Raw genomic sequence first — 27751 nt, forward strand, 5'->3', positions numbered from 1 at the left:
GTTTCTCTACTTGTAGACCTTTCCTAACACCCATATTTTGCCCAGAAACCTTGCTACCTTCTTTTAATATTTTATTTTTCTTCCAAGGGCTATATTAAATTTTCTTTTTTATTACATTAGTTTTAGAACCTGATTATAGTCTTTACTTTTGTTTTTATTTATTAGCATTAAATAACAGGAATGACCTCAGAGAAGCAAGACTGCCAGTCCTGTGGCCATCAGTCGACCTCTTTTGCTCTTCTCAAATGGGTTCAAGAGCACTGGCCATGGCAGCCAGGACGCACTAACATCTTAGTGTTGAGGGCATGTCCACAGGCTCCAGAGAGAAACTAACCACATCTGAGCAGAGCCCACGCTGTAGGCTTTAGGAATGAAAGTATGCGGTCTTGACTCAGTTGGGGTTTTGCCTTCCTCTTTGAAGGTTTGTGGACTTCCCTGGTGGTAGCCACTGGGCATGAGTCATGCTGGCATGTGGTCAGCTGTTCTTCAGGAGTCTGCAGCTCAGCCAACTGCCTGGACTCTGACTATGCAGTAGACACAGTTGAGTTTCCCAAAGAAAGAGGGAGCACTGGGAACTGATGCTAACTGGGGAGAGATTATTTATTTCAAAGAAGTGAAAAACCTATGCTCAGATTTGGGGTGTGGGTCAGTTGATCATCTAGTGTGCATGAAGCCTTGAGTTCAATCTCTAGCACTATATAAACCGAACAGTGATGGCTGCCCCAGTGCTTGGAAGGTGGAGGCAGGAGGATAAGAAATTGAAGGTACCTTTGATGTTAGGAGTTTGAGGTCAGCCTGGCCTACATGATACCCTTTCTAAATAGATAGATAGATAGATAGCTAAATAAATAAATAAATAAATAAATAAATAAATAAATATGAATGAATAAATAATAAATAATAAATAAATAAACAAACAATCATATGAAACCTAAATCTAAATCCAAATATTCATATAGCTTTATCTTTTAATTTGAAAAGATTTTAAAATTTTTATGTGTGAGTGTTCTGCTTACATGTATGTTTGTATAGCATATGGGTGCAGTTGCTGAAAAGGTCAGAAAAGGCTGTTGGAACCCTTGGAACTGGAATTACAGATGGTTTTGAACTTCCTTGTGGGTGCTGGGAACCAAACCTAGGTCTTCTGCAAGAGCAGCAAGTGCTCTTAACCATTGAACCATTTCTCCAGTCCCATGGCAGCTTTATTTAATTAATAATTTTTTTAATTTAAAATTTTATTTCATGTGTATAGGTGTTTTTCCTACATGTATGTCTGTGCACCACATGTGTGCTTGGAGCCCTTGGAGACCAGAAAAGGGTGTTAGATTCCCTGGAACTGGGGTTACAGATGGTTGTGGGTACTGGGAGTTGAACCCAAATCTTTTGGAAGAGGCATCTCTCCAGCCCAGTTTTATTTTTAATATTGGAAACAATCTGTATGTTTATTTAAATAAAACTAGTTAATGATTAAATAAACCATGGTTCAGTCTTAACCATGGAATACTGATTAGTAAGTCCATATTCAGAGTGTCAGTCCCAGCTATACTGTGGTTTTGTTTTGTTTTGTTTTGTTTTGTTTTGTTTTGTTTTGTTTTTCTGTACAGAATGGTGTCTTGTAATCAGCTTTTCAGCAGGTGGTGGCATAGGGAATACTGCTGTACTGGGAACTTAATGGTGCTCTCTGATCTTGGTTGCTTGCCTCATCGTTTATTTAGGAGGGACTATAACCATGTCACCACAGGTAAAAAGAAGTCAGTGTTTCTGAATTTGTGCATAACCTCCTTCCCACAGAAGTAGAGGGGCTTAGGGCTGGGGAGAGAGCTCATTAGGTAAGAGCGCTGGTCGTGCAAGCATGAGGACCTGAGTTCAGATGCATTTCATAGCCTAGTGCTGAGGTGGGCAGAGATGGGAGGGTCACTAGAACTTGCCGGTCAGCCAGTCCAGCTGAAAGACAACTCTAGTGACAGACCGTTTCTCAAGGAAGTAAGATGGAAGAGTGATAGAGGAAGACAACTTCCTCCTCTCACCTCCAGACGTGTACATGTGGATGTGTGCATCTCTATACACATGCATACACCACACACACATTTCACATACACACAAATATGTGGTGGTGGTGGTGGTGGTGGGTGCAGTGACACACCTGTAATTTCAACACTACTTAGGAGGAAGAGGCAGGAAACTCAGGAGTTCAGAGTCATCCTTGGTTATATAGTGAGTTTAAGGCTAGCTTGGGCTACCTGAGATCCTATCTCAAACAAACAAACAAGTAAATAATATATGGGTGCCTGCCACTGTGATGAAACTTTTAGGCAACCATCTGGAGCCTGTTAACATACCCCTCAACACTAAGATGGAAGTGCATCCTGGCTGCCATGGCCACTCATTCTTGAACCCATTTGAGAAAGGCAAAAGAGGTTGCTTACTGTCCATAGGACTGATATTCTTGCTTATTTGAAGTCATTCCCATGTGACCCTATACAAATTGGATTTATTTTGTCCCCCCAAAGTTTCATATATTAGAGGTTCAGTCCCCAGTGTAGTGATGTGAGAGGTGGTGGTCCTGTTAGACATGAAACCTAGTGCAAGGACGGTGTGTCATTGGATCCCCAGAAGTGATGGTTGTCATTATTGTGAGATTCTACTTAGATCCTGCGAGAGTGAGTTGTTGGAAAAGCACTGGATCCTGAATCAATGACTCCCTGTCCTAACATTTAGTTTCTCCCTTTTCTTCTGGGCTCCTACCACGAAGCCATGTGCCACCATAAGGTGTGGTTGGAGAAGATCCTCACTAGAGCCATCACCCTGATATTTGGAATTTCAGATCCTGAAACTAAGCTCAGTAAGGATTCTTTCTTTTTAGAAATTGCTTGTGTGTGTGTGTGTGTGTGTGTGTGTGTGTGTGTGTGTGTGTGTGTGTTTTCTAGGTATCTGCCTGTCTGCCATCCTGGCTTGGGATTACAAACATCTTTGTACCTGACTTTTCCTCTGTTGCTTCTGAAGATCAAACTTAGGTCCTCAAAATTGTGAGTCAGGCACTTTATAATGGCTAAAATTAATAATAATAATAATAATAATAATAATAATAATAATAATAATAATGGCAGCAGATATTAGCAGAGTTGGAGGAAAGGAAGACTGGTACAGCCATTGTGGAAATTAGTGTGGAAGTTCCTAAAAAAGCTGAGAACAGGTTTACCACAAGATCTAGGTGTATTCCTCTTGGACATATACCCAAAGGGCTGGCTCTACATCTTACTGGAGACACTTGCCCATGATTATTGGTGCTCTATCTATTATAACGAGAGTTTACAAACAGCCTGGTGTCCATCAGGAGATGAATGGATAGTGAAGCTAGGAAAGAATAAAGGGCTAACACTAGATGACTTATATTCATGCCCTTTCCATTCAGAGAGGTCTGTTTATAATTCTCCTACGCCTTGTCTTTGACTTCCCATTCATGTTCCTTCTGAATTCCTGACCATCCAGCAAAACTACTTACCCCTTTTATATAAGCCAACTCTCTTTCCAAACAAAATATCTGCGCTCTAGGTCACCTATAGAAGGCCATCCAAGTCTCCATTCTTTCCATCTGCTGCAGGACATTTCCAGGTTCCACTGTATCTGTCAGGTCATGCAGCCCAAGGGGTGGAGCAGCTGGCATGAGCACCTGGGTCTGTTGTAAAACCTTCTCTTGTTCTGGGTTCATGAAAAACAAGCAGGTTTGAGTTAACTTGTAAAAAGAATAGAAACACAGATCAGAAATGTCTTTGTTGCCTCTAGACATCAGCCAAAACCACTAGGCATTGTACTTCTACTAGGAATAAGTGATACCTTTATATGTCCCAGACCACCAAACATAGAATTTTCACAGGGCAGGGCTCATTTTCTCCTGTGGCATATGGTTTTCTTATTGTGTGCCTGATAGCCACTGATCTCCAAGACTCTGCTGACCCAGTCTGCTGTCCTGGCAGAACCTTGTCATCTTCAGTGAATTCAGGGGCCCCTTTTTGACAACAGTGACCACTGTTAGTCTTGCCTCCTGAGAAGAGCCACCGCATGTTCTTTCAGGAGTGCCAGTGTCTCTCAGTCTTGGTGAGGGGATACTGTGAAGGGTGGGTGAATAGCGCTTAAATAGCCAATCCACTCCAACACTCCATTCTCTTCAGGCCTTTTGGATACTTTCACTGGACTAAGGAAACTCTATTTAGTACAGTCTGTCTTCATTTAGTATAGGTTTCATTCAGCCAGAGAAGCAGACTGTTAAAAGCCACTGCCAGTCACTTATGTTGACATACTGTATTTAGAATCTGTGGTGGTTTGAATAGGTATGGGCCCCATAGACTCCTGTGTCTGAATGCTTGGCCCATAGGGAGTGGCACTATTAGGAGATGTGGTCTTGTTGGAATATGTGTGGACTGACTGGAGGAAGTGTGTCACTGGAGGAGAGCTTTGGGGTCTCATATGCTCAAGCTATGCCCAGTGTGGGACATAGTTGTTTCTGCTGCCTGCAGATCAAGATGTAGAACTCTAAGCTCCTTCTCCAGCACCATGTCTGCCTGCATACCTCCATGAAGATAACGGACTAAACCTCTGAAAGTAATTAAATGTTTTCCTTTAGAAAAGTTGCCATGGTAATGGGTGTGTTTTCACAGCAATAGAAACCCTAATTAAGACAGAAGTTGGTATCAGGAGTGGGATATTCCTGTGATAGGCCTGACCATACTATGCTTTTATTTGGAGGAATGTGGACTTTAGAAGTTTGGATTAGAAAATCAATTGAATAATATAAGTGGGGTTTAATGGGCCATACTAGTAGGTGCATGGAAGGCAGTGGTGCTGAGGGTGATTTGAACTGTGGGAGCCTGGCTTAAGAGGTTTCAGAGGAGAAAAATTTTATTATGTTGCCTAGAGATCATTCTTGGGATGTTTTGGTGAAGAATGTGGCTGCTTTTTGCCCTTGTCTGAAGTCTGTCTGGGGCTAAAGTGAAGAGATTTGGATTAATTCCATTGGCAGAGGAAATCTCAAAACAGCCTAGTATTGACTTTGTTGTGTGGTTATTACTCTTACGCAGATCTATAACAAAAAGGAACAAGCTGAGCAAGGAAAATTACAAAATGTACAATTTGAAGATGAAAAGAGCTAAGTCCTATGTTGAAGGAGATAAGTGGATTAAGAAATGGAATAAAGGAGTGGCAACCTCAGGACAAGAGCCCATGTAGCTAAGCTCCCAATTTGTGAAAAGGGATTAAAGAGCCTTGTGTGGTTGAGTACATCTTTAATCCCAGCACTCCAGAGACAGAGCCTGGAGGATCTCTTAAGTTCAAGGCCAGCGTGGTGTACAGAGTGAGTTCCAGGACAGGCAAGCTTAGGCAGTGAAGGAAATTATGGAAAACAGAAAGCCAATGAAGATGTTATTGAATGAGGGCGCCATGTTCCAGCTGAGCAAGCAGCAGAACTTGGCAGCTTCAGCTATGTGGTTCTGGCTTTCGAGTCAAGGATAGAAGAAAGGGATGATGGAATCTCTCTCTGAGACTAAGGAAAGCCACTGAGACCAAGTGTGTGGCAGGGGTGTCCCTGCATGGAGGCCCGAAAGGCCATTGTGTGAAGCTGTGAAGGAGAAGCCTGGATTGCCTTGGAGACCCCAAGATGTTGGAGATGCCAGAGCCGAGCCATAAGATACCTGCCAAGGAGAGCTGCTAACACGGAGTGGAACCAGCTCAAGAGAGAGAAGTGTGTTGCAGTCAGCAGAGCTGAAAGGAGTTGGAAATCTGCAGAGCATTTTGACATCAGACATGGACATGCAGAGTTTGGAGTTTGCCCAGATGGTTTTGAGTTTTGCTTTGGTCCAGTATTTCTTCACTATGTTCCCTTTCCTCTATTTTGGATACAATCCCATGCCATTGTATGTTGGAAGTGTGTGATCTGTGATTTTTCAGGGGATTATAGTTAAGAGAGTGCATGAATCTCAGAAGAGACTTTGAACTTTGGACTTTTAAACAAGTTTAAAACTATTATAGACTACGGGAACTTTTGAAATCGGACTGAATGCATTTCTGCATTATGTTGTGGCTACAAGCTTGTTGGGGTCTGGGAGTAGAATGTAGTAGTTTGAATAGGTATGGTCCCGATAGACTCGTGTTTGAATGCTTGGCCCATAGAAAGTAACACTGTTAGAGGGTGTAGCTTTGTTGAATAGGTGTGGCTTTGTTGGAGGAAGTGTGTCACTGTGGAGGTGGGCTTTGAGGTCTCATGTTTACGATACACCCAGTATGGGACACCATTGCTTCTACTGCCTATAGATCAAGATGTAGAACTCTCAGCTCTTTCTTAAGTGTCATGTCTGCCTGCATGTCACTGTGAAGATAACGGACTAAACCTCTGAAACTGTAAGCCTGCTCCAAGTACGTGTTTCCCTTTAGAAGAGTTGCCATTGTCACAGTGTCTCTTCACAGCAATAGAAACCCTAGTTAAGACAGAATTAAGACAGGCTGGAGAGATGGCTCAGAGGTTAAGAGCACCGACTGCTCTTCCAGAGGTCCTGAGTTCAATTCCCAGCAACCACATGGTGGCTCACAACCATCTGTAATGAGATCTGGTGCCCGCTTCTGGCCTGCAGGGATACATGCTGTATACATAATAAATAAATAAATCTTAAAAAAAAAAAAAAAGACAGAATCTCCATGTAGCAAGACATCTTAATAATTGGACCTGGAGTAATACTGTTTTCCTCTCACTATGATCTGGTACATGGATGATCAGTGCCTACATGCCACTCCAGTCTGTTGGTGAGAACTGGTAGATCATATAGTTTTTTGTGTACCTTGCTCTGTCATACAGACTGTGCCTTCTTGTCTCTCCTTGAAACTTTGCTGAGACTTCCAATACAAACACGTTCTCCTTAATATAGGCTTTTTTTGTGTTTATGTATGTGTAGTGTGCATATTTGTGTGTTTGTATATAGGTGTGAGTAATGTGCCCGTGTGTGTGCACATGCATGTGGAGGTAAGAGGCTAACATTGGATGTCTTTCTCAATTTCCCTCTAACTTATTTTCTGGGACAGGGTCTCTCACTGAATCTGGATCCACCGACTCAGCTAGACTAGCTAGCCAGAAAACCCCAAGGATTCGCCTCTCTCCACTTTTCCCAATGAGGTTACAGGTGCGCTCCCGTGGTGCTTCCTTTGGTTTTACATAGGTGCTGGGGATCTGAGCTCCAGGCTTCATGCTTTCACAGCAAGAACTTTTTGAACTGAGCCATCTGCCCAGCACTTTGTGGGATGATAGAAATGTCCTGTAACAAGCTGTCCACATATCACAGTTGAGCATTTAAGATGTGGCTAGTGAGCCGGGCGGTGGTGCCACTCACCATCTTTAATCCCAGCACTCAGGAGGCAGAAGCAGGTGGATCTCTGTGAGTTCGAGGCCAGCCTGGGCTACAAAGGTACACAGAGAAACCCTGTCTCCAAAAAAGAAAAAAAAAAAAATGTGGCTAGTGAATTAAATTTAATGTGTGTCTGGAAAGCATGGCTCATCGAGGCACTGCCAGGTAGGCTTGGTGATCTGAGTTTGATCCCAGGAATTCATGTAAGTTTTGCATAGGTAAACACAACTGTTGTGAGTTCATGAGTACCATGATGCTGTCATGCCTGGAAGATTGCATTTCATAGCTCTCTTCCCCATCCTCAAGCTCTGACTTTTTCTATCCCCCTTTTTCTGTGTATTCCCTGAGCCTTTGAGGGATAATAAATGTCCTGTCAACAGTTACTTATTCTCAATACTTGGAGGAGTTTTGAGTCTCTGCAGTAACAGTTGCCTACTATAAAGAGAATCTTCTCTGGAAAGAATTTTTTGACTAGTGTGTCAAAGATTGGCGGTTGAGTATTGTTCAGAGGGATGGTGTCATAGGTGGAATAGAAATTGATTTATAGGAGACTCTTTAGGATAGTCAGTAAATATACCACTTTTCTTTGTCTTTTAAGAGCCATGACTATGTATTTATGCAACTTTTTTAGTAGTGAGCAATACAGATAACTCTTTCATCTTGGAGTATAGCAAGGAAGGTAAAATATAATAATAAATTTTAAATGTGGTCTGTGTTATTAAAGAAATTGTATAGTACAGACTAAGTTACATAAGTTCTTGCAGCAAAACATTGGTCTTGCTTGGGAAAATGTTTCACTTCGTAGAATGGCTGGAAGTAAAATCCCATATGCTGTAAGACCTAACTTCTATTAGACAAATCTGTCTAGTTAGAGAAGAGGAGGAGGAGGAGGGGGGAGGGAGGAGGGGAAGGGGAGGAGGGGGAGGAGACAGAGGACGAGAAAAAGGTGGGAGAAGGGTAAAAAATGGAGAGGTGAGAAGGGGAGAGAGAGAATGTGAGCCTAGCTTCCTTTTGTAATTTTATTTGCCCATTACACATGATGACTATTCTGACAGGCCCTGATGTCCTGCAAACCTGCTGTAATCACTTACTACTTTCGGGGGAAGCAAGGTTGCTTATTGATTATTTTTATTTTTATTTTTGGTGGGATCTCATGCAGCACAGGCTGACTCCCCCTGCCCCTAATTTATTGTTAACTTACATTAAAATAGCAGCAACAGCTAGCTTTTAACTTTATGTGGACAAAGATGGCCTTGAACTTCCTATCTTCTTGAATTCACCTCCTGACCTTTGGGATTACAAATTTGTGTCACCACTCCCAGTTTTATGTGGTGCAGAGAATGGACCCAGGGCATGTGTATGCTAGGCAAGCCCACTACTAACCACACTCCCGTTCCTTGTCCTGCTGAGTCTTAAGACCTTCCAAATAGATGATTATGTCACCTGCAAGGACAGTTTTATTTCTTCTTTTGTATGCTTTTTCCCCTGCCTTACTGCATTAGTGAGGACTTCTAGTATGAGGGTGAAAACTTCAAGAGGGTGAATCCTTGCCTTCTTTCTCAGCTTGATAGGAGAAATCTTCCTGCTTCTCATCGTTGAGTATGGTAGCTGGGGGGTGGGGGGTGGGGAGTGTTGAAGATACTCTTTAGCAAGTTGAAAAGCTCCCCTTTGTTCCTAGTTTAGTCAGAGTGTTTATGACTGTGTATTGGATTTTGTCATAGGCTTTTTCTGCAGCTGTTGACTCTGTCACATCACATTTGGTTGTGGGGTATAATTCTTTTTATATGGTTTTGGATTTAGTTTACTGGTATTTTGCTATAGATATTTGAGTCTGTATTCACTGAAGATCTGTTCTATAGTTCTGTTCATTGTAATGTTCTTGTGTGGTTTGGCATTAAGGTAATGATGCCCTCAGAGGATAAATTAGGAAGTATTTCTTTCTGTCTTATGAGAGAAATGGTGGGAAATTTAAATAATTGCTCTCTTAAATGTTTGGTGAAATTTGCCAGTGCATTTATCTGTGTTTTATGCTTTCTCTTTTGGAAGGATGGGTTTCTTTAATAGTTATTGGTCTTTAAATTGTTTCTTTTTGTGTGAGTGTTGGTGGATGATGTCTTTCAAGGGATTTGTCCATTTTATCTTGGTTTTTAAGTTTGTGGGCACAGAGTTTTTCATGGTATTCATTTATTATCCTCTCATACCTTTGGAATCTGTAGTGATGCCCCTCTTGTTTTTAATATCATTGTCCTTCTCAATGTGTGGTTTTACCATCTGTGCACTCTGTTTTTTGTGGTCAGTGAGAAGGGGAAATGAAGTATTTTGAGTCAGAGATTTCCAGTAACAGCTATATTGTTGGGTTGTTTTGTTTTATTTTGTTAATGATTATTGTTAACTTGCTTTTGCTTTGTTTTTGTTTTTGAGATAGGATTTCTCTGTGTAACAGCCCTGGATGCCTGGAACTCTCTTTGTAGATAGGTTGGTCTTAAACTCACAGAGATCCGCCTGCCTCTGCCTACTGAGTACTGGGATTAAAGGTGTGTGCCACCACTGCCCCACAATACCTTTCATTTTTAATTTATTTTTTATTTTTACTTATTTGTATGTCTGTGTAAGTGTATACGGGTGCCTATAGAGGCCAGAAGAGGGCAGTGGGTTTATGAGGAAGCTAGAGTTATTAGAGGTTGAGACTGCACTTATAGCATTCTGGGAACTGAATTCAGATCCTCCGGGAGAGCACCATGCACTCTTAACTTCTGGGCATTTCCCAGCTCACCTCTCCATGTCCTTTTCTTGGTTAGCCTGACTAGAGTTTTCTCAAAATATGCTATCTTTTTAAAGGAACAACATTTGCTTATGTTCATTTTCTTTATTGACTTCTTGTTTTTAATTTTACTGTTTTCTGCTCTAATTTTAATTTTTTCTTTTGCTTACTTTGGTCTTAATTGAAGGTGGAGACTTAGAGATTGATTCAGGGTTTTGAGCATTTATACCATGTATATCAGGCCTCGAATATTCAAAGCATTGTTTTTACTGCATGCCACACATTTGGTAAATTCTGTTTTTATTTTAAACCCCTTCAAAGTACTTATATAGTTTTCTTGGAAGTTCTGCTTGTCATTTGTGTATATAAAGAAACATGTAGTTTACTATCTAAGTACTGTGTGATTTTTTAACTCTGTCTCTTAGTTTAATTCTATTGTAGTCTGAGATCAAACATTGTATGCTTACTCTTCCTCCTCCATCCCTTCTTTCCCTTCCTTCCATCTCCTTCGTTCCCTTTCCCCCTTCTTCCTTTCTGTATATGATGCTGGAGTTCATACCTAGGACCTTGCAAATGCTAGACAAGTATTCTACCAGTGGTCTACACCTCCAGCTAAGTACTGTTGTAAATTTGTGAAGGTGTTTATGATCTACAAGTTCCTCTAACTTGGTGAATGTTCCATGTGAGCTTGAAAAGAATATATTCTTGTGCTGCAGAATGAAGTCATCTAACCGGGTCCATTTATGTTCAGTTGGGTATTGGTGGTGCTGAGCTTACCCATGTCTTCATCATGCTCTGTCTGCTATATCTGCCTGTTCTAATAGTGTGTAGACCTCTGACTGCGGTCGTGGCCTTACCCAGTTGTCTGGAGTTCTGTCAGCTTTGCCTTTTACTGTTGTGTTAGGTCTGCTATTAGTTTGCTATAGATGTAGAGGATTGTTGAATTGTCCTAGAGAATCGGCCCCTTTGTCATTAATGAACTTGTTGCTCATGAACAAGCTATTACCTAGTAGATAGATTGGTGAAGCTAAGAGAAAGAGATGTCTTTATTTTTTACATGCTCACTCCTTTCCCGGTGTGTTTTTCTTTACCCAAATTTCTGACCTTTACAAATTTCCTTCTTTCTAAAGAATTTCTCTGAACCTTTCCTGGAAGGCCTGCTGATGATAGATTCTTGCTGTTATCATTATCAATATTATTATTATCATATTCCAGTAGCACCCAGTCCTAACAATCAAGCATACCTCCAAACATACCAAATGTTCCCTGTGGGGATTTTTATTCTGCTTGAAAAAATACAAGTTAATTGGTAAAATTGGGTGGTGACTGAGTCTATAAGAAATTTAAATTACTTTTGTTAAATTAATTTTTGGGGAGTGCTTACATGTATATAGGCACTGTTTGGGTGACTTACCTATAGCCACTTCCAGAGGAGTTCTAGAAGTTCTTGTGTCCTGAAAGGAGGAATTGGACAGAAGCAGGCCAAGGAGTGAGAGTAGCCCAGAGCAGAGAAAGGAGGTCCACTAGCTCAAACGCAGCGTTACATGAAGGATTAGGGCTTTTATGTCACATAGCGTGGGCTCTTTAGGCTCACTTGCTTAGCCTGGGCTTTCTCCTTGATTGTCTGTTATATGTAGTTCTGCATAGAACTTCATGCATCATATGTCTCTTTAGTATCTTAAATCTCCACCTAGGCGTGTGTGTCTTAGTATTGCAGTGAGTCACAGGTCATCTCCAGATGCTGGAGTGCTTTGTACCTGTACCAGTGGCTTCAGCCAGTTCTAGTAGCCTTCTCCTGGGGTTTCTGGTCTTCCTCTTTGCCCACAGGTTTGTCTTACAGTTTAACTTGTGACATTTGGGTAAAATCCTTCTGGCCTCATTCTGTGTCCTCCTACTCTGCTGCCGTAGTTCTCATCTGCTAAGCAAAGTAGTTGAACTAGTTCATGTTCCTTGTTTCTATCAGCGCTAGTGACTTTTGATTTAAAGCTGCATGTGAAATGTCCTTATAAACATGATAATGTAGTTACATATAGACTATATATCTAGTATTTAAAGTGATACATATTCTTTGTAGTCTAGAGTTTTTAACTGTAGATAATGTAAAGAAAAATAGTTCTAGTCTAAAACTTGCATTTAGCACTTGGGGTAATTTTGGAGGGGATTTGTGTCTGTATACAGTCACTAAACAAGCTTGTTTATATTAATAGGCATAAGCGTATATACAGTTTTTTATAAGTTGTCAGATAGCCAGCATTCCCTGAAATGTTATGTAGTTTTATGTAATAAAAAATGTATAAAACTTACTTCCTCCCTTTCTCTGGTGTATCTTGTATACTACTAACAAAATTTCTTATCAATTAACAAATGTTACCACTCCATTGATTAGAATTCTCTTTGGACTCCCAACCCCTTACAAATTTTTAAGCACTTAAGTGTGAATAGTTACTGCTTTCAGCAACTTTCTGGATCCTGAAACTGTCGTCACTCTGTGTTCTTCTGCTCTCTGCCATGGTTCATATTCCGGCATGTCTGGTCGTTACTTTCATTTGCTGCTGTGACCGGCTACCTGACAAGCAGCAACTTACGAAGTGTGTTGTCATTGGCTCACAGTTTGAGTGGGTACAGTTGATGATGAAGTTGATGGCATGGTGGCAGTGGCCCCCACCGTGGCAGGAGTGTGTATTTGGGGCCTCCCACCTCCCTATACATGGCAGAATAGAAACAGAGAGCCTACCGAAGTGGGGCTGGCCTAATAAAACTCCCAAGTCCTTCCCCCGTTGACCTACTTCCAGCGAGGTTCCCTCCTACAAGCTCCACAGCCATATAACATGGCAGCAGCAACAGGAGGCGTTTCAGTCAGACCACAGCGCCTTCCACAGGCAGTTCCCATTTGAGAAGTGGGTGAACAAGGCTGTCCTGCTCCTGTATCTGACCCCTCACCTTCCCGCCCGGTCTATCCAGGTAGTTCTGTCCAATTTGCAGTCATCCTCTTCTTTTTTCTTTTTAATTGTCTCTGTGCAGCCCTGGCTGCCCCGGAACTCACTCTGTAGTCCAGGCTGGCCTTGAACTCACAGAGATCCGCATGGCCCTGCCTCCCGAGTGCTGGGATTAAAGGCGTGCACCACCGCCCGTGCCTGGCGATTTTCAGTCTTCTAATGAAGAAGAAGAAAGTACAAGACAGTAGGAGGAGGTCTGAGCTCCACAACCAACTTTCCCTATCCTTTCTTTCTGAGATTAGGTTCTCACGCCATAATCTAGTATACCTTGGAACTCAGCAAGAGCTAGACAGATACTGAGCTCAGGACAATGCCCCTGCCTCGGCCTCTGTAGTGCTGAAGTTATAGACAACATAAGTTAGCATGCAGTTGGTCCCAGGATATCTGCCTTCCCTCTGACAAATCTGTGAATGAGCTTTATGGCGATGCTTTCCGTCACTCAACTGAGTTCTGTGAGGCAGACCAGCAGTTGACAGTGTGTCTACTGTCAGTGAGCTGTATCAGCATTGCAAGGAGCCAAGTGTTGGTCTAGACACTTCATACACAGGAATCCCTGTTGTCAGAATGTATTGTGGGAGTTGCCATGTTTGATGTTTTTAGATATCACTTGACAAGTAAATGAATATAGCTTGGTTTAGGCCCTAGCAATTCAGAGATGGTTCTAAACTCTGTTTTTTATTGGATTATCTAAAATGGCTTCCGCAAGTCAGTTAGTGATGATGAATATACTGTTTAAGAACAGATTTAGGTGTTAACCCAGGAGTCTTTCACTCACTGAGAACACATTTGCCCCATTTAAGATGTGCTAAAAGCAAAGGGAACAGAAGAGAGAGAAATGGTTCATTTCCATTTGATTTAAAAATAAACTTTCAGAAAAACGTATAATGGAAAAGATAGTTTAAAACAGATTTACTCTTGAGATTAAAACTCACAAGGGAATTATTTTATTTTCACCTCTTTGTGTGTGTGCACATGTCCCAGCTTGCCTGTGAAGGTCAGATGGCAACTTGCTGGAGCTCTCCCTGCCAAGTGGGTTCAGGGATTGAACTCAGTGTAGGGCTTGTCAGCAGGCGCCCTTACCCACCGAGCATCTGCCAGCCCAAGGGGATCTTTACTGAATACTTGAACACACTGCTTTCTGAATCCCAGGGAGAAGGGCCACTTGCTGCCTCCCTGCTCTTAGCCAGGCGTCTCTTCACGCTTCTGAGGGAGAGTGTGTGTTTTAGGAGTGGACCCTGAGTACATGGTTAACTTCTGGGTCCTCTTGTTTGACTTGGGCCTGGCTCTAATGAGTCAGCTGAAAACAAATTACAAGAAGAAACCTGTTGGGGTCGGTGTGGATGGGACCCCTGGCTACAAGCATAGTGAGACCCTGTACTGATATCTGTCTGGTCTTCCCCGCTGCTCTGGTGGTGACTGCTGTGGGTGGCTTAGACCCTTTGGTGGGTGTCGAATGATCCTTTCACAGGGGTCACCTAAGACCATTGGAAAACACAGATATTTACATCATGATTCATAACAGGAGCAAAACTACAGTTATGAAGTAGCAATGAAAGTAATCTTATGGTTGGGGGTCACCACACCATGAGGACTGTATTAAAGGGTCGCAACATTAGGAAGGTTGAGAACCACTGTTCTAGGGTGCTTTTCCTTTTTCTTTCTGCAAGACCCGCTTTTTGTTGTTGCTGCTTTTGTTTTTTGAGGCAGGGTTTCTCTGTGTAACCACCCTGGCTGTCCTTGAACTCGCTCTGTAGATCATGCTGGCTTCGAACTCATGGATCCCTAGTGCTGGAATTAAAGGCATCCACCAATGCTGCCCAGCAAGATCTGTTTTTTAAGATACTTTTCTGGGGAGCTTTTTAGCTTTAATATGAACTGAGGAGTTATAAGCTGGTGGGATGCACTTCTGGCCACCCTGGTGTCCGGGTCCACTGCTGTGGCTTTGGTTTGTATTGACTTTCCGTGCTAAGGAGCCCTTCCAGTGTGTTACTTCCTACTGCGATACTTACCGCTCCCTGACTCTAGCACTTGAGGGACACAGCATTAGTCAACTGTCTTGCCCATTTCCCCCTGAAGCAAAGCTCATAAAATTATGGTCCATGAGCCAAACTCAACACCTTGGGCATGTTTTGTCTCCTTTATAAAATGGAATGTGTATTTATTTGTTTGCTTGTTTTCTTTTTCAACATGAATGGATTTGTAAAAGGCTAAGTAGTGACCCTTTCCACCAGACTGGCCTCTCGATCTCCCAGGGATCCTCACAGTGTTGGGCATTTGAGTTTTTAATTCTCAGAGTAACACATTAAAATTCTGTTACAAATATAGTTGTGTATCAGAAAGAGAAGGGTGTGAAGACAACCCGATTTGTTTACAATTATTCTATGACAAAGACTCATGCTTACACTAGTATTTGTGATAGAATCGCTCTCTCTGGACTGGACATTTTTGCAGATGCTCAGTTCTGGGATTGAGGTCAGTGTGGTCTCCTTGGGTGTGCTTCAGGAGCCCAGGATCTGACAGCCCTGCCCATGCCCTGCCTGCTTTCCTCTCCTCTGGGCTTTTGAGGTCTAAGTTCTGCCCTCCTCTACCAGGCCCTTGGCTGTGGTTCTTTTGTGAGAAGGAAAGGGAGAAGAGGAAGAGACAGAGTTTTAACACTTATGGAGCAGACTTCCACTTTTGGTTGAATTAATTTTGCACATTGTGATTGTATAGCAAATTGCTCTTGTGAAATTTCCTCTTTAAGTCCCTATTAAACTTACTCTCATCTTTTTGATGGATTTCATGTATATAAATATTTTCTTCTCATATTTAGGAGTCTCCAAAAAATGTGGAATCCTTTGCTTCCATGCTGAGACACTCTCCACTGACACAGATGGGGCCTGCCAAGGACAAACTGGTCATTGGACGGATCTTTCATATTGTGGAGGATGATCTCTACATAGATTTTGGTGGCAAGTTTCACTGTGTGTGTAAAAGACCAGACGTGGATGGCGAGTAAGTAGAATCATTTCCAAGTGACGTTAAAATGTTCATAGTAGGGAAATGACATCAGTAAATTGTTGTTCTGCAGTCAGAGGGACCAGAGTTCCAGCCCTGGGACCCCACAGAAAGTCAGGTGTGGTACATGCACCTGTAACCCCAGTGCTGGGAGTCAAGTGGAGCCCTAGGGTTCACTGGACAGCCAGTATAGTCTACCTGCGGAGCTTGAGGCCAATGAAAGACCCTGTCTCAAAAAAGAGTACATGATGGACAGTGCCTAAGAAAAGACATCCAGTGTTGGGATGTTGACTTCTGGTCTCCATATACATGTGAATGCATACCTCCCTCATACATGTATGTTTATAAAGGTTGATGTGCTACAATCTTTTGTTGTTTTGTTGAACATGTTTTTTTTTTTTTTTTAAATTAACTTGGTCTTTGAAATTTCATACATACATGATACATTTTAATTACTCTTTCTCCCTACTCTCTCTTCTCTCCCTCCCACCCCAATGAACACATTCTCCTTCCTACCAGGCCCTCTCCAGGTTCGTGACATTTGGTTTTGTTGTGTGACTCATTTAGTTTAACCAGGACCATCTATCTATGTGACCACTGAAGTCGAAGTACACACTGGAGCCTGGGAAGGTCACCAGTGGGTACAGACTGTAAGCAATGACTTCCCCCTCTCTGAATCTGTTAGCAGATAGTTTAGGAGTGAAAGACAGGGTCCTCTCGGCCTGCCCTCTGTTCCTGTCCTTGTCCTGCTGTTGGGGAGCTCATTTGCAGATCTAGCGTAGGCCTTGCAGCGTCTGCGAGTGTTTATTGCCTACCTGACTGTGTCTTGCCTGGAAGATGGCACTTTGCAGCTCTCCTCCCTATCTTATGGTCTCGCACTTTTCTGCCCCCTCTTCTGAAGTGTTCCTTGAGCCTTAGAGGGGATGGTATAAATGCCTGTTTAGGACTGTACACTCAATGATCACTTATTCTCAGTACCTTCTGCAGCGGTTAGTCTCTGTTCAACAGGTTGATTGTTTTAAAAAACAGACATTGTGGTAATGCTTGTGAGAGTCAGAAATAGGGTCCCTGGAGGAAGCTGCTTATCTGCGCTAGTTGAATCAACAAGCTCTGGGTTCAAGTGAGAGATTCTGCCTCAAGTAATAATGTGGAAAGTGCTTCTGCCTCCCTCCTGAATGCTAGGATTATAGGTGCATACCACTACATCTGGCACTACTTCTCCTTAAGGATGGAATTTTGTTATTACTTTTTAATATATAATTCTTTATGAATAGTGTTGGTCTTTTTTCATTTAGTTAAAATTTTACAATATCTGTTTTTCATTATCATTTTCTTGAACGCAATATTTCAGGATGCCTTCAGAGTATCATGAATAGAAAATTTCAGAATTACAGATTTGATTCTTGTTCCTTATTTGATAAATTGCAAATTTTTAAATGTTAGTATTTGGGATTAGATATTCTCTTAGGGAGACTATAGTATGTTTTGAATATTCTTTACAGTGTAGCTTTAAATGGTTAAATGTTAGAATCGGTTGCAAATTTTACTAAACCTTAGAATTTCATTTAAAAGTGTTCACACACCACATGAGTACACGTTGTTCCAGAAATGACTGCTTGTAGCCCCACCACCATCTGTCTTCCAAGGTGAAATCATGCACTCCAGCAGTCTGGAAGGAGAAGAAGGGAAGAACAGTTCACGGTGCTTTAGCAAATACGATCTCTGGTTTTTAGAGCAATTGCCGTTTTCACTCCCTCCTCTCCCCCTCCCTCCCTCCTTCCTGTAGCAGAATTGTTAGAAGTTCTTATTAATAAAAATGACAAAAGGTAGATTACTGAATCTATTACGAAAAGAAAAAAATACTTTAAAAAAGGAACTACTTGTTTTAAATAGGATAAGTAATGAAAAATTTTTTGTCTGAGTTTATCAAATGTTACTGAACTAGACATTGTTATATATTAATGGAGTTTTTATCTGAATCTGTCAAATGTTAATGGACTAGACATTGTTAATATAATTTTTGACTGTATATATTATATATACTTATTGGATAGTTTTTCTTGTATTAGTTATAAGCTTTTTTTAATTTTAGACAAAAAAGGGGAAATGTGGTGGTATTGTGTTCCCCAAAATATTGTGTGCCCTAATAAATTTATATGGGGTCAGAGCAAGCCATAGCAGAAGCCGGGCGGTGGTGGTGCATACCTTTAATCCCAGCACCTGGGAGGCAGAGCTAGGCGGATTTCTGTGTGTTCAAGGATACAGCCAGCATGGAGACACAAGCCTTTAATCTCAATACCAACCATAGAAGACCTGGAGGTCTGTACAGACAGGGAGTGAAAAGGAGGTCATGTGGCTGGGTTTACAACCAATGAGAAGGCAGAACAGAAAGTCTATAAAAAGGAAAAACACACAGAAGTAGGTCTCTTGCTGAGGGAAGGACAGGAGCAGCCATGAAGGGTAAGGTTTATAGCTCTTAACTACTGCTCTGACCTCTTGGGCTTTGAACTCTGCAGTTGGCTGTGTTGCTTATTTAACAAGACGGTTACATCTACACCCTCCCCCCCCCTTCTGTATTCAGTGGAGTTAAATGTATGTGTCTCTTGGTTCTGTAGTTTACCTGCAGCAGCTGTCTTCCAGCACCTGTTTCAACAAAGCATCTGTCCAGTGTCCAGAAATATCTCCTTAAGTTCCAAAGTCCTCACAAAATTAATGCGTTCATGTATGAAGATCACGAAGAGGGCCGTGCTGGGGTTGTGTATGCATCTATTCATTCATACTTACTCAATTTTAGTGTGCTGGGCACTATTGACAGGTACACTACTGACTAGTGAAAACATGATTCTCTACCCTTGTCTAGTAAAGGTTCTTCCTAGTGGGGAAAGGCACAGATAGCAAAGCAGCATATACGGTGTTTAAAATGGCAGTGCCCTACAAGCGGGAAAGGACCTGTGGTGACGAAATACAGATGAGCAGAAAGTGATAGTCAGAAAAGACATTCGCTCACAGCCGCTGTTGATGTAGATGTGAAGAGCCTCCAGGGGACCTTTCTAAAAGTGGCAAAGAGAAACTGAAGCTTACACGCTCGTCCCTGTTGTGTGGACCAGGAGTGATACTGTGAGTGTGCTCAAGGAGTAGTTCAGTTCAGCCACACTTTAACCTGGAGGGTTTGACTCTTTTCCTCTGCTGCCTAAATACATAGCATGGTTTTGAAGAGAGAACTAAGCTAGGGTGTTCTTTGTCCAGCTTTAATTGCGTCGTGAGGTTTTTTTTCTACTGTCCACAGAGTATTTATTGACCCTCTTGATTTGTACGTGTGGAAATGTGAAGGTTCTTCCTAAAGGTCTTCAGTTTCCTATAGGTCTGCACAGGTGCTTGTCTCTTAAACTTTGGAAGTACTGGGGAAACATGTGGGCCGCTGTAGTTCCTGCTCCAGTCCACTTCCTTTCCGATTTGTGTGCAGAACAGAGTCTGTGGGTGGAAGCTTTCAAACAGATGTTGGCCTGACCTTCGTCACTGCCGGGAAGATGGTCTCACTGGAATGGGCAGTAGTGAGGTCCAGCCCAACAGTGTCTTGTCTCTGTGTGTTCAGATTACGTCGCTCGCGGCAGAGGTTACAGGTTTGAGAGGTCTTTGCATTCTGCTTCCACAGTGTCAGGCCTCTGAAGGACAGATTCTGAGTGACCAACTCTCTGTTAGACTCATTTGAAGTCATTGTAAATAGGGCATGCATATTTATTTCATATTCATCAGCTACATCCTGATCTCTCCTCTTCTTTCAGTACTTGTGGACAACTGTGTTTTTTCTTCATTCAGACTTCCTTCCCCCAGGCCAGGATTACACTTGGCATGTGCTTAATAGGTAAATGCTCCACCACTAAGCTGCCTGTCCAGCCTGTCATTCGGGTGTTTGTGTGGTTGACTACATTCTAATTTAGGACATTTTAAAGAATGGGAAGATACAGTGAAAGATAACTAAGAGCTAGTTAAATATAAGTTTAGGTGTATGTTTAATTTATCATATTGTAGTAAATACATTTAATGATATTTCAGACTTAGAAAAATTGATAGAGATTGTAAACCATTTTGGTTACTTCAGTATTCCCACAAGCTAAACAGCCTTTAATAAACTCCTTAGTGTTTGTGTTGCTTTTGGGGGGCTATTGCCTTGTTTCTTGAGACAAGGTCTCAACTGTAGCCCTGGTTGACCATGAACTTTCGGGGATCGTTCTGCTTCAGCCTCCCAAATTCTGAGATTACAGGTGTGTGCCATCAAACCTGGGTTTGTGTGTGTGTGTGTGTGTGTGTGTGTGTGTGTGTGTGTATGTACATATATACACATGCATATATGTGAGTTATATATACATATATATGAGAGTTATATATATTTTTTGAGCTGAGGATCGAACCCAGGGCCTTGCTGTTGCTAGGCAAGCGCTCTACCACTGAGCTAAATCCCCAACCCTGAGAGTTATATTTTTTAAATAAATGGTTTCCAATCTCTAGAATTTTGCAGGAAGACCTGAGGGGTTGTATGGGCGTAGTAAAAAGTGCTAAGAAAGGAGTCACTCCCCGCTCTTAGCAGTTCTGAGCTTGTCCTTTGGAAGGTCAACCAGTGTTCTTACCTGCTGAGAGTCCCCATTATAACTTTTCAAGTTGTTCTTACCAGAGAGAGTTCTGTGCTTATTTGTTTGTTTCATTGGCTGGTTTGCTTTTTGAGCTAGGGTGTTATTAAGTAGCTCAGGTTGACCTTGAACTCACCACAGTCTTTTATGCCTCAGCCTCCTAAGTGCTGACATTACAGGCATGTGTCACCATGCCCAGCCATGAAAGGCAGTTTTCATGTTTTTGAAGGACTCCAGAGTTGATTTTCTTAAAGAACTGATTGAACGAGAATGAGAAACAAAGCTAAGGGTGGCATCACCCACCTGTAATCCAGCACGTGGAGCCCGAGGCAGGAGGTCCAAGGCAGTCTGACATGCGTAGACCATGCCAGACCAGCCCAGGCTGTGGAGGAAGACCTTCCCTAGACCCTCCCACCCAGACATCACACAAAAGATGAGTGAAAGGTTGTAAAATTTGGAAGGTATTACTTTGCAGATGGCTTTCTGGTTTTCCAGTGGTGGCCCTGACAGACATAAGCCTTACCCTATAGACAAGACTAGGAAAAGAAGGTGGGCCAGAGAGAGCTCCACTTAAAGAGAAGGTTGTGTTCTGTGTTGGTGTGTTTAGGAGGCGGTGCTCTGTGTTGGTGTGTTTAGGAGGCGGTGTTCTGTGTTGGTGTGTTTAGGAGGCGGTGCTCTGTGTTGGTGTGTTTAGGAGGCGGTGCTCTGTGTTGGTGTGTTTAGGAGGCGGTGCTCTGTGTTGGGGTGTTTAAGTTCGTTTACTTTTGCTTCTCTTCCTTACAGCATATCTGTCTCTTTTGTCTTAGTCTCCTTTTGTTCTTCCACTGTAATTTAGACAAAGCACTTTTTTCAGTATCTGCCTACCCTTTACTTTAGATATTTTTTCTTGTGTCATAAGCATTTAGTGTACACTCAAATTAACAGATTTGTCCCAGTGTGAGTAGAACACAAAAAGCAGAATGTAGACAATATCGTTGCTATTTTCTAAATGAATGAAATGAATCTCTGGGCATAATGTGCTGCAGCTACACAACTATTAATTAACAAAGCATAGCCTCACCCTAGGGCTCTGTGTTAATCCAGGGCCTAGGAAGGGTTTCTGCCCAACTTCACTGCTTTCCAGATCATGAAGCATAAGATCATTCGCACGTCGTCAAAACATAGTTTCGCCTCTGCATACTTTTCTACCAGGGACACTGAAAGTGGTGTATTAGTGAGAAAGGGAGATGCAGATCTGCTAAAGAATACAGGATAGTTTGCTACAGTATTCTGGCCAGGTGGCCATGGTTGCTGTGGTCTGAGTGAGTGTGTGCATGCGTGTGCATGTGCGTGTGTGCATGTGTCTCAAAATTCAGATGTTAAAACATAATCACTAGTTGATGCTATTAGGAGGTTGGGCTATTGGAAAAGGATTAAGTCATGAGACTGCTTCCCTCCAGAGTGGCATTAGTACTTTTGTAGAAGAGGCTCTTGAAAGCTTCCTTGATCTTTCCACTAGTTGAGGATACAGTGTTCCAGGACTTGACCTTCGTCAGACACAGACTCAGCTGCCACCATCTTGGACTCCTTAACTTTCAGAACTATGAAAAAGATGTTGCTGTTGTTTGTAAGCTACTGTTTTTCTTAGGCTTTGTTGTCGCATCCTGAACCGACTATGGTATTCCATATTTTGATAGTGTTATCACAAGTACGGTAATGAATAGTGGGCCCAGGCTTTTTAGAATAAATTGAAATTGTAATTTTCATGACAACAGTAGTAACAGGAATTAATTGTTAATGGTTAAAAGTGATTGGTAGCTAAAGTCAGCATGCCTCATGCTATTTAGAAATGCAGTTTATTTTGCAGGGAACAGAAGTCTGTTGATACACATAATACTTAAATTTTAATTATTTGATTGGTGCTTTTATAGAATGTAGCAACTTTGAATTTCATTGGACCTAAAACTTAACCTTTTTTGTTTTTTCTGTCCCAAGGTCATACTTACAAATATGAATTTATATATTTTATCATCACACAGATACCATGTAGAATTACTGCTCAGTAACCACATAACCCCAGTTCTGTACTTTTGCTTCAGCTCCCCTTTTCTGCTATGATACCCATTTCTGCTCGCTCCCATCTCTTGCGTTTTCCTATTCCAGTGTGCTGAAACCTGAGAAATATGTTGTGCTTAAAATAAGAACAGCTCCTAAGTAAGGACCTAGCAGCCTCTTCTCCAAGTGCACACATTTTAGCACATGGGCTTTGACATGTATTATGACAGTTTCTCAAGTTCTTTAGCTGTGTTCTCATTGACTTCTGGGAATGCTTGATGTCACCAGCTACCTAACTTCCTGATGAGTGAAGTGGAGCTGGTGTAGGCTTTGGCTGTTCACTGATGCCCTTGATAGGTTGTCACATTAGAGCAGTGTCTGTTGAACCAGGCAAGGTGCTGAGTGTTTGGGACATGAGCATTTGTCGTGGCAGAAACTTTAACAGCTTCAGTAGGAATAGGAGGGAAAATAAGGTGGGAGTATTGGATTCTACACTGTTGGAAGAAGTGAAAATTCTTCCAGTGAACTTATAAGTAGATCATGAAGTTCCTTTAAAAAATTATGAAGCCTAAAGAATAACTTTATGATATTGATTAGTTTGGTTGCTTTGGAATATACCTGTAAAACATTTATTTTCAAACAAACAGAGCATAGTATAGTTTTTCATTGAGACCAGAAAATTTTAAGTGTGTAGCTAGTAGAGCAGTGGTTCTTAAGAACAGGGGTTAAGACCATCGGAAAACATAAATATTTATGATTCATAATGGTAGCAAAAATTACAGTTATGAAATAGCAACAAAAGTAATTTTATGGCTGAGGATCCCCACAATGTGAGGAACTGTATTAAAGGGTTATAGCCTTAGGAACGTTGAGGACCACTTAGTAAACCAACCCCAGTATTAAAGCTAATGATTCCCAGATTAAAGATAACCTCTGCAAGCTGAGAGTTGATTCAGTCCACAGTGCAGAGAATAAACCTGCACAAATAACACCATGTTCATTCTTTTGACTGTGTTCTTCAGGAATGGAGATGAGGGGTTAGTGTCTCCACTGCTTGCATCGGAGAGGCTATTGCAAAGGGGCTACTGAAATGAGCGGGGAAGTGTGGGTGAGAGCAGGAGAGTTGATGGGCAGGTGAGAGAGCCATGGCTCCTGGGAACCTAGGTGGTTTAGTCAACCTGGGTTAAGGGAGATTTGATAGGAAAGGTGGACAGAATACAAGTTCTCAGTAATATACATGCTACTCTAAAAAGGGGGCAAATAGCCATTGGAATATTTTAACAGGTTATATGGATCACATTTGTGTTTCAGTGAAATCGTTCTGGAAGAGGTGTGGAATGCTGACTGAAAGAAAAATTCTAGAGTTAGGTCATTGAGGAAACTGTTAGAAAGAAATGATGGCAGTGTGAATAAAGTCTGAGGTGGGGAAAGCAGAAAGCCCTCAGCAAAGTAGAGAGAGATGAGCCTGGTCTTGATACAGGAGGCAGGAGGTGGGATTTGAACAGCATTCTGTTTAGATGTGACTTGCTAGGTAGGTAGTGAGTTGAGTGGTACTGGGGAGGTAGAACAGAAGGCTGCTATTTTAACGTTTTTGCCTGCTGGTTCATGTTAAACGGTTTGATTCTCATTCTCATTCTTGGGCATTCAACATCTGGTTAGTTACCAGGCAAGGAGCACTTCTGCCTTTACCAAAATACAGAATCCCCCCCGGTTCATCAATGCTTGCTGATTTGTCAAATTCTCAAACCTTTTCATTTCATTGCAAGCATTTCTGTAAAATTATCCAGCTCAGCTGTATAAGTAAAAAGTCCTTTTATTTATTAATGTGTAAATGAGGGTTGTGTCTCTTAATGCATTATCTTTACTCTGGCATCTTTATCACAACACATGTGATTGACAGCTCTGAAAATCGAAGAGATTCAAAACAAGCTTGATTGGCAGCTCCAAGGTAACTTGCACGTGCCCTGAATGTTATTTGTACTTTTGTTTGACACTGGGGTGGAATAAACAAGCTAATTTCCCAGTCTTTGTTTCTATTTCAGGTTATGAAATATATAGGGTCAAATAGAGAGTGGAATATATAGTGAATGTTTCAAAAACTCAAGTTTTCAAGGTGTATTATTGGCAAAGAGAAAATAAAACTTTGAATTGAGTCTCTTATTTCAGAAGAGAAAGAACACACCTTAAAAGTGTGTCTATTTTTGCCTATTTTAGACTCACCCTGTGAGCTAGCTCTTTAATAAATCTATGATAGTTTACAAGTAAAGGGGTGTGTTATATTTAACTTTTTAATAAAAGACAATAGTTATATGAATTATATGTTCACATGTGGTCAGATTGTAAATTATGATCTTTTCTAGAAATGTCTGAGTTATGGAAAGATGTGGTGTAGACTGTGCATAGTATTAGGAAGTTCAGTTTTCCCTAGTTGGATGTGTGTCATAGAAACTGCTTTTGGATTTTGCTCTGTTGGCTTGATTGTTACAGATTCTTTTTCTGTTGCTATCAGAACTGATTGCTTTGTATTACCACCTGTGTACAACTCCACCAGGGCAGAAAAATGTCCAGTGAGTTTTTGGTGCCATTTCAAGACTGCAGAGGTCACAAGTGATCTGGCTATGGCTTGGTGTGGCTGCTTCTCAAGGAGTGCAAGCCTTTTTAAGTGTTCCCACAAAAGCTTTAACATTAAAACCTGAAGAGAAAAAGTCAAGGCTTCACTCCTAACACTTAGGTCAAGACTAGAATTTCCAAATATTAAAAGTTGTTTTAATGGAAGATCTGGGTTCAGTTTTAGCCTATATGATTTTTCATTAATTCATTGCTACTTGGTAACATCTAGAGACTTAGAGACTAGTATTTCAGCACATATTTTGTAATTTGTGGTTATTATAACATAAACAATATTTCACATTTATGGTGATATTTTATTTTTGTTGAAATGTAGTGATATTTTATTTGTGCTTTAATAAATAAAATTTGCCTGGAGATCAGAGGAAATAGCAAGCCATTTTAAGTAAACAAAGAAGTCAGGCAGCGGTAGCACACACCCTTAATCCTATCAGTTAACAGGCAGGATCTCTGTGTGTTCAAGGCCACACTAGGGAACAGAGCAAAGTGTGGTGACCACGCCTTTAATCCCCATACCAACCGTAGAGTTCTGGAGGTCTGTACAGACATGAAGTGACAGCTGGCCAGGAAGAGGAAGTGATGTAGCTAGACAGAGAGCAAATCAGATGGCAGGATAGCAAGGCATATAGACAGGAAGTAACTCACATTTGGAAGCTGCGGAGTTGGTGAAGTAAGGTTGGCTGGTGGTTTTCCCATTTCCCTGATCTATCTAAGGCTTTCACCCTTTTATTTGGCTCCATGCTTTTTATTTAATAAGGCCATTTAGAAATTCATCTACACACATTTGTTGAACATTCTCTCTATGCAAAACACTTTATAAATAAAATTGCATGCGTTATTTTCTAAAGCCTTTTTACTACTCTGACACTAATACTGTTAGGAAACTTGTTTATAAACACTGAAGAAACTAAGGCTGGCATTTTAGGTAACTTACCCCGATGCTTGGCTCTAATGAGCATACCTGAGATAGCATACATAGCTCCTTTATGTCCTTCACACCCATCTTTGCTACTTCATGCTGTTCAGAGTCACTTCCAGTACAAGTGTGTGTTCATGCATACATGTGTGCATGTGTAATTTGAGTTTTCTGCAGCAAATCTTTTGCATACCTTCACTACAGTATGCTTAATATAGTTTGAAAGATCTGTAGAACAGAAAAATGTATGAGCAAATGCCCAAGTGAATGAGGTGTTCAGAGAAAGAGCTAAGATGGTTTCATAAGCAGGAAAAAATGTCTTTTCTAAAAGGTGGTACTTTAGAATCTAAAGATGGAGAAGTTGTTAGGAGTTAAGTAATGCAAGGACACTTCTGAGGAAGTGGCACGAAGTATGGCAGAGAATCAAGAATGCACGTAGGATGATTGATTATTGGTATTGATTTGCGTGTCTTAGTTAGGGTCTCTATTGCTCCGATGAAACACCATGACCAAAAAGCAAGATGGGGAGGAAAAGGTTTATTTGACTTACACTTCCAGATCATAGTCCTTCGTTGGAGGAAGTCAGAACAGAAATTCAAGCAGGGCTGGAACCTGGAGGTAAGAACTGATAACAGAGACCATGGAGGGATACTGCTTATTAGCTTGCTTCCCATGGCTTCCTCAGCCTTCTTTCTTATAGAACTCAGGACCACCAGCCCAGGGATGGCACCACCCACCATGGGCTGGGCCCTCCCCCATTGATCACTAAATGAGAAAATGCCTTACAGCTGGATCTCATGGATGCATTTCCTCAACTGAGGCTCTTTCCTCTCTGATGACTCTAGCTTGTGTCAAGTTGATACACAAAGCCAGCCAGTACAGTGTGTAACAAGTTATCCCAAAACTTAGTAACTTAGTAAGCATTTATTAGTCTCATGTAATTGATATGGTCCAGGAATCAGTGAGTGCCTTAGCTGGATGATTCTGGCTCAGGGTCTCTTAGGAAGTTCATGTGAGGTATTTGCCTGGTAAGTAGTCATCGTAAGGCTTGGCTGGGAGTGGAGGACTACCAGTTGTGCCATGAGCTGGTGACCAAGCCATGAACACTGAATCTTTGGAGAATATTCCAGATCCAGACCAGATTAACATGCTGGTTCTTGGCAGGAGGCCTCAATTCCTTCCACATGGATCTCTCCATCTCAATTGAGTGAGTGCCTTCATGAGTAATCTGAGAAAGTGAGCCAGGGAAAGCATGGGAAAGGTGTCCTGGAGCATGCATTTTCGATCACCCTCTACTCTGTAAGAAGTCAGTCACTAGACCTCCTTCATGGGGGTGGGAGTATGGATTGCCTTGTCTCCTAGATGGGGAGGTATACAAGGTTTATGTACATATTTTTTAATGAACAAAG

The 27751-nt window shown here is 41.6% G+C and overlaps 1 protein-coding gene across 1 annotated transcript in view; it reads left to right on the top strand.

Moving 5' to 3' along the window:
• The window catches only part of Mrps28 (mitochondrial ribosomal protein S28), a 120978-nt gene that overhangs the window by 12199 nt on the left and 81028 nt on the right, over positions 1-27751 (top strand). Inside the window, exon 2 of the mRNA XM_036177701.1 lies at positions 15955-16136. Coding sequence (XP_036033594.1) covers positions 15955-16136 — 182 coding nt within the window. The remainder of the gene's footprint in view (positions 1-15954; positions 16137-27751) is intronic.

Source organism: Onychomys torridus, chromosome 2, assembly GCF_903995425.1.
Source record: "Onychomys torridus chromosome 2, mOncTor1.1, whole genome shotgun sequence".
Lineage (NCBI taxonomy): Eukaryota > Metazoa > Chordata > Mammalia > Rodentia > Cricetidae > Onychomys > Onychomys torridus.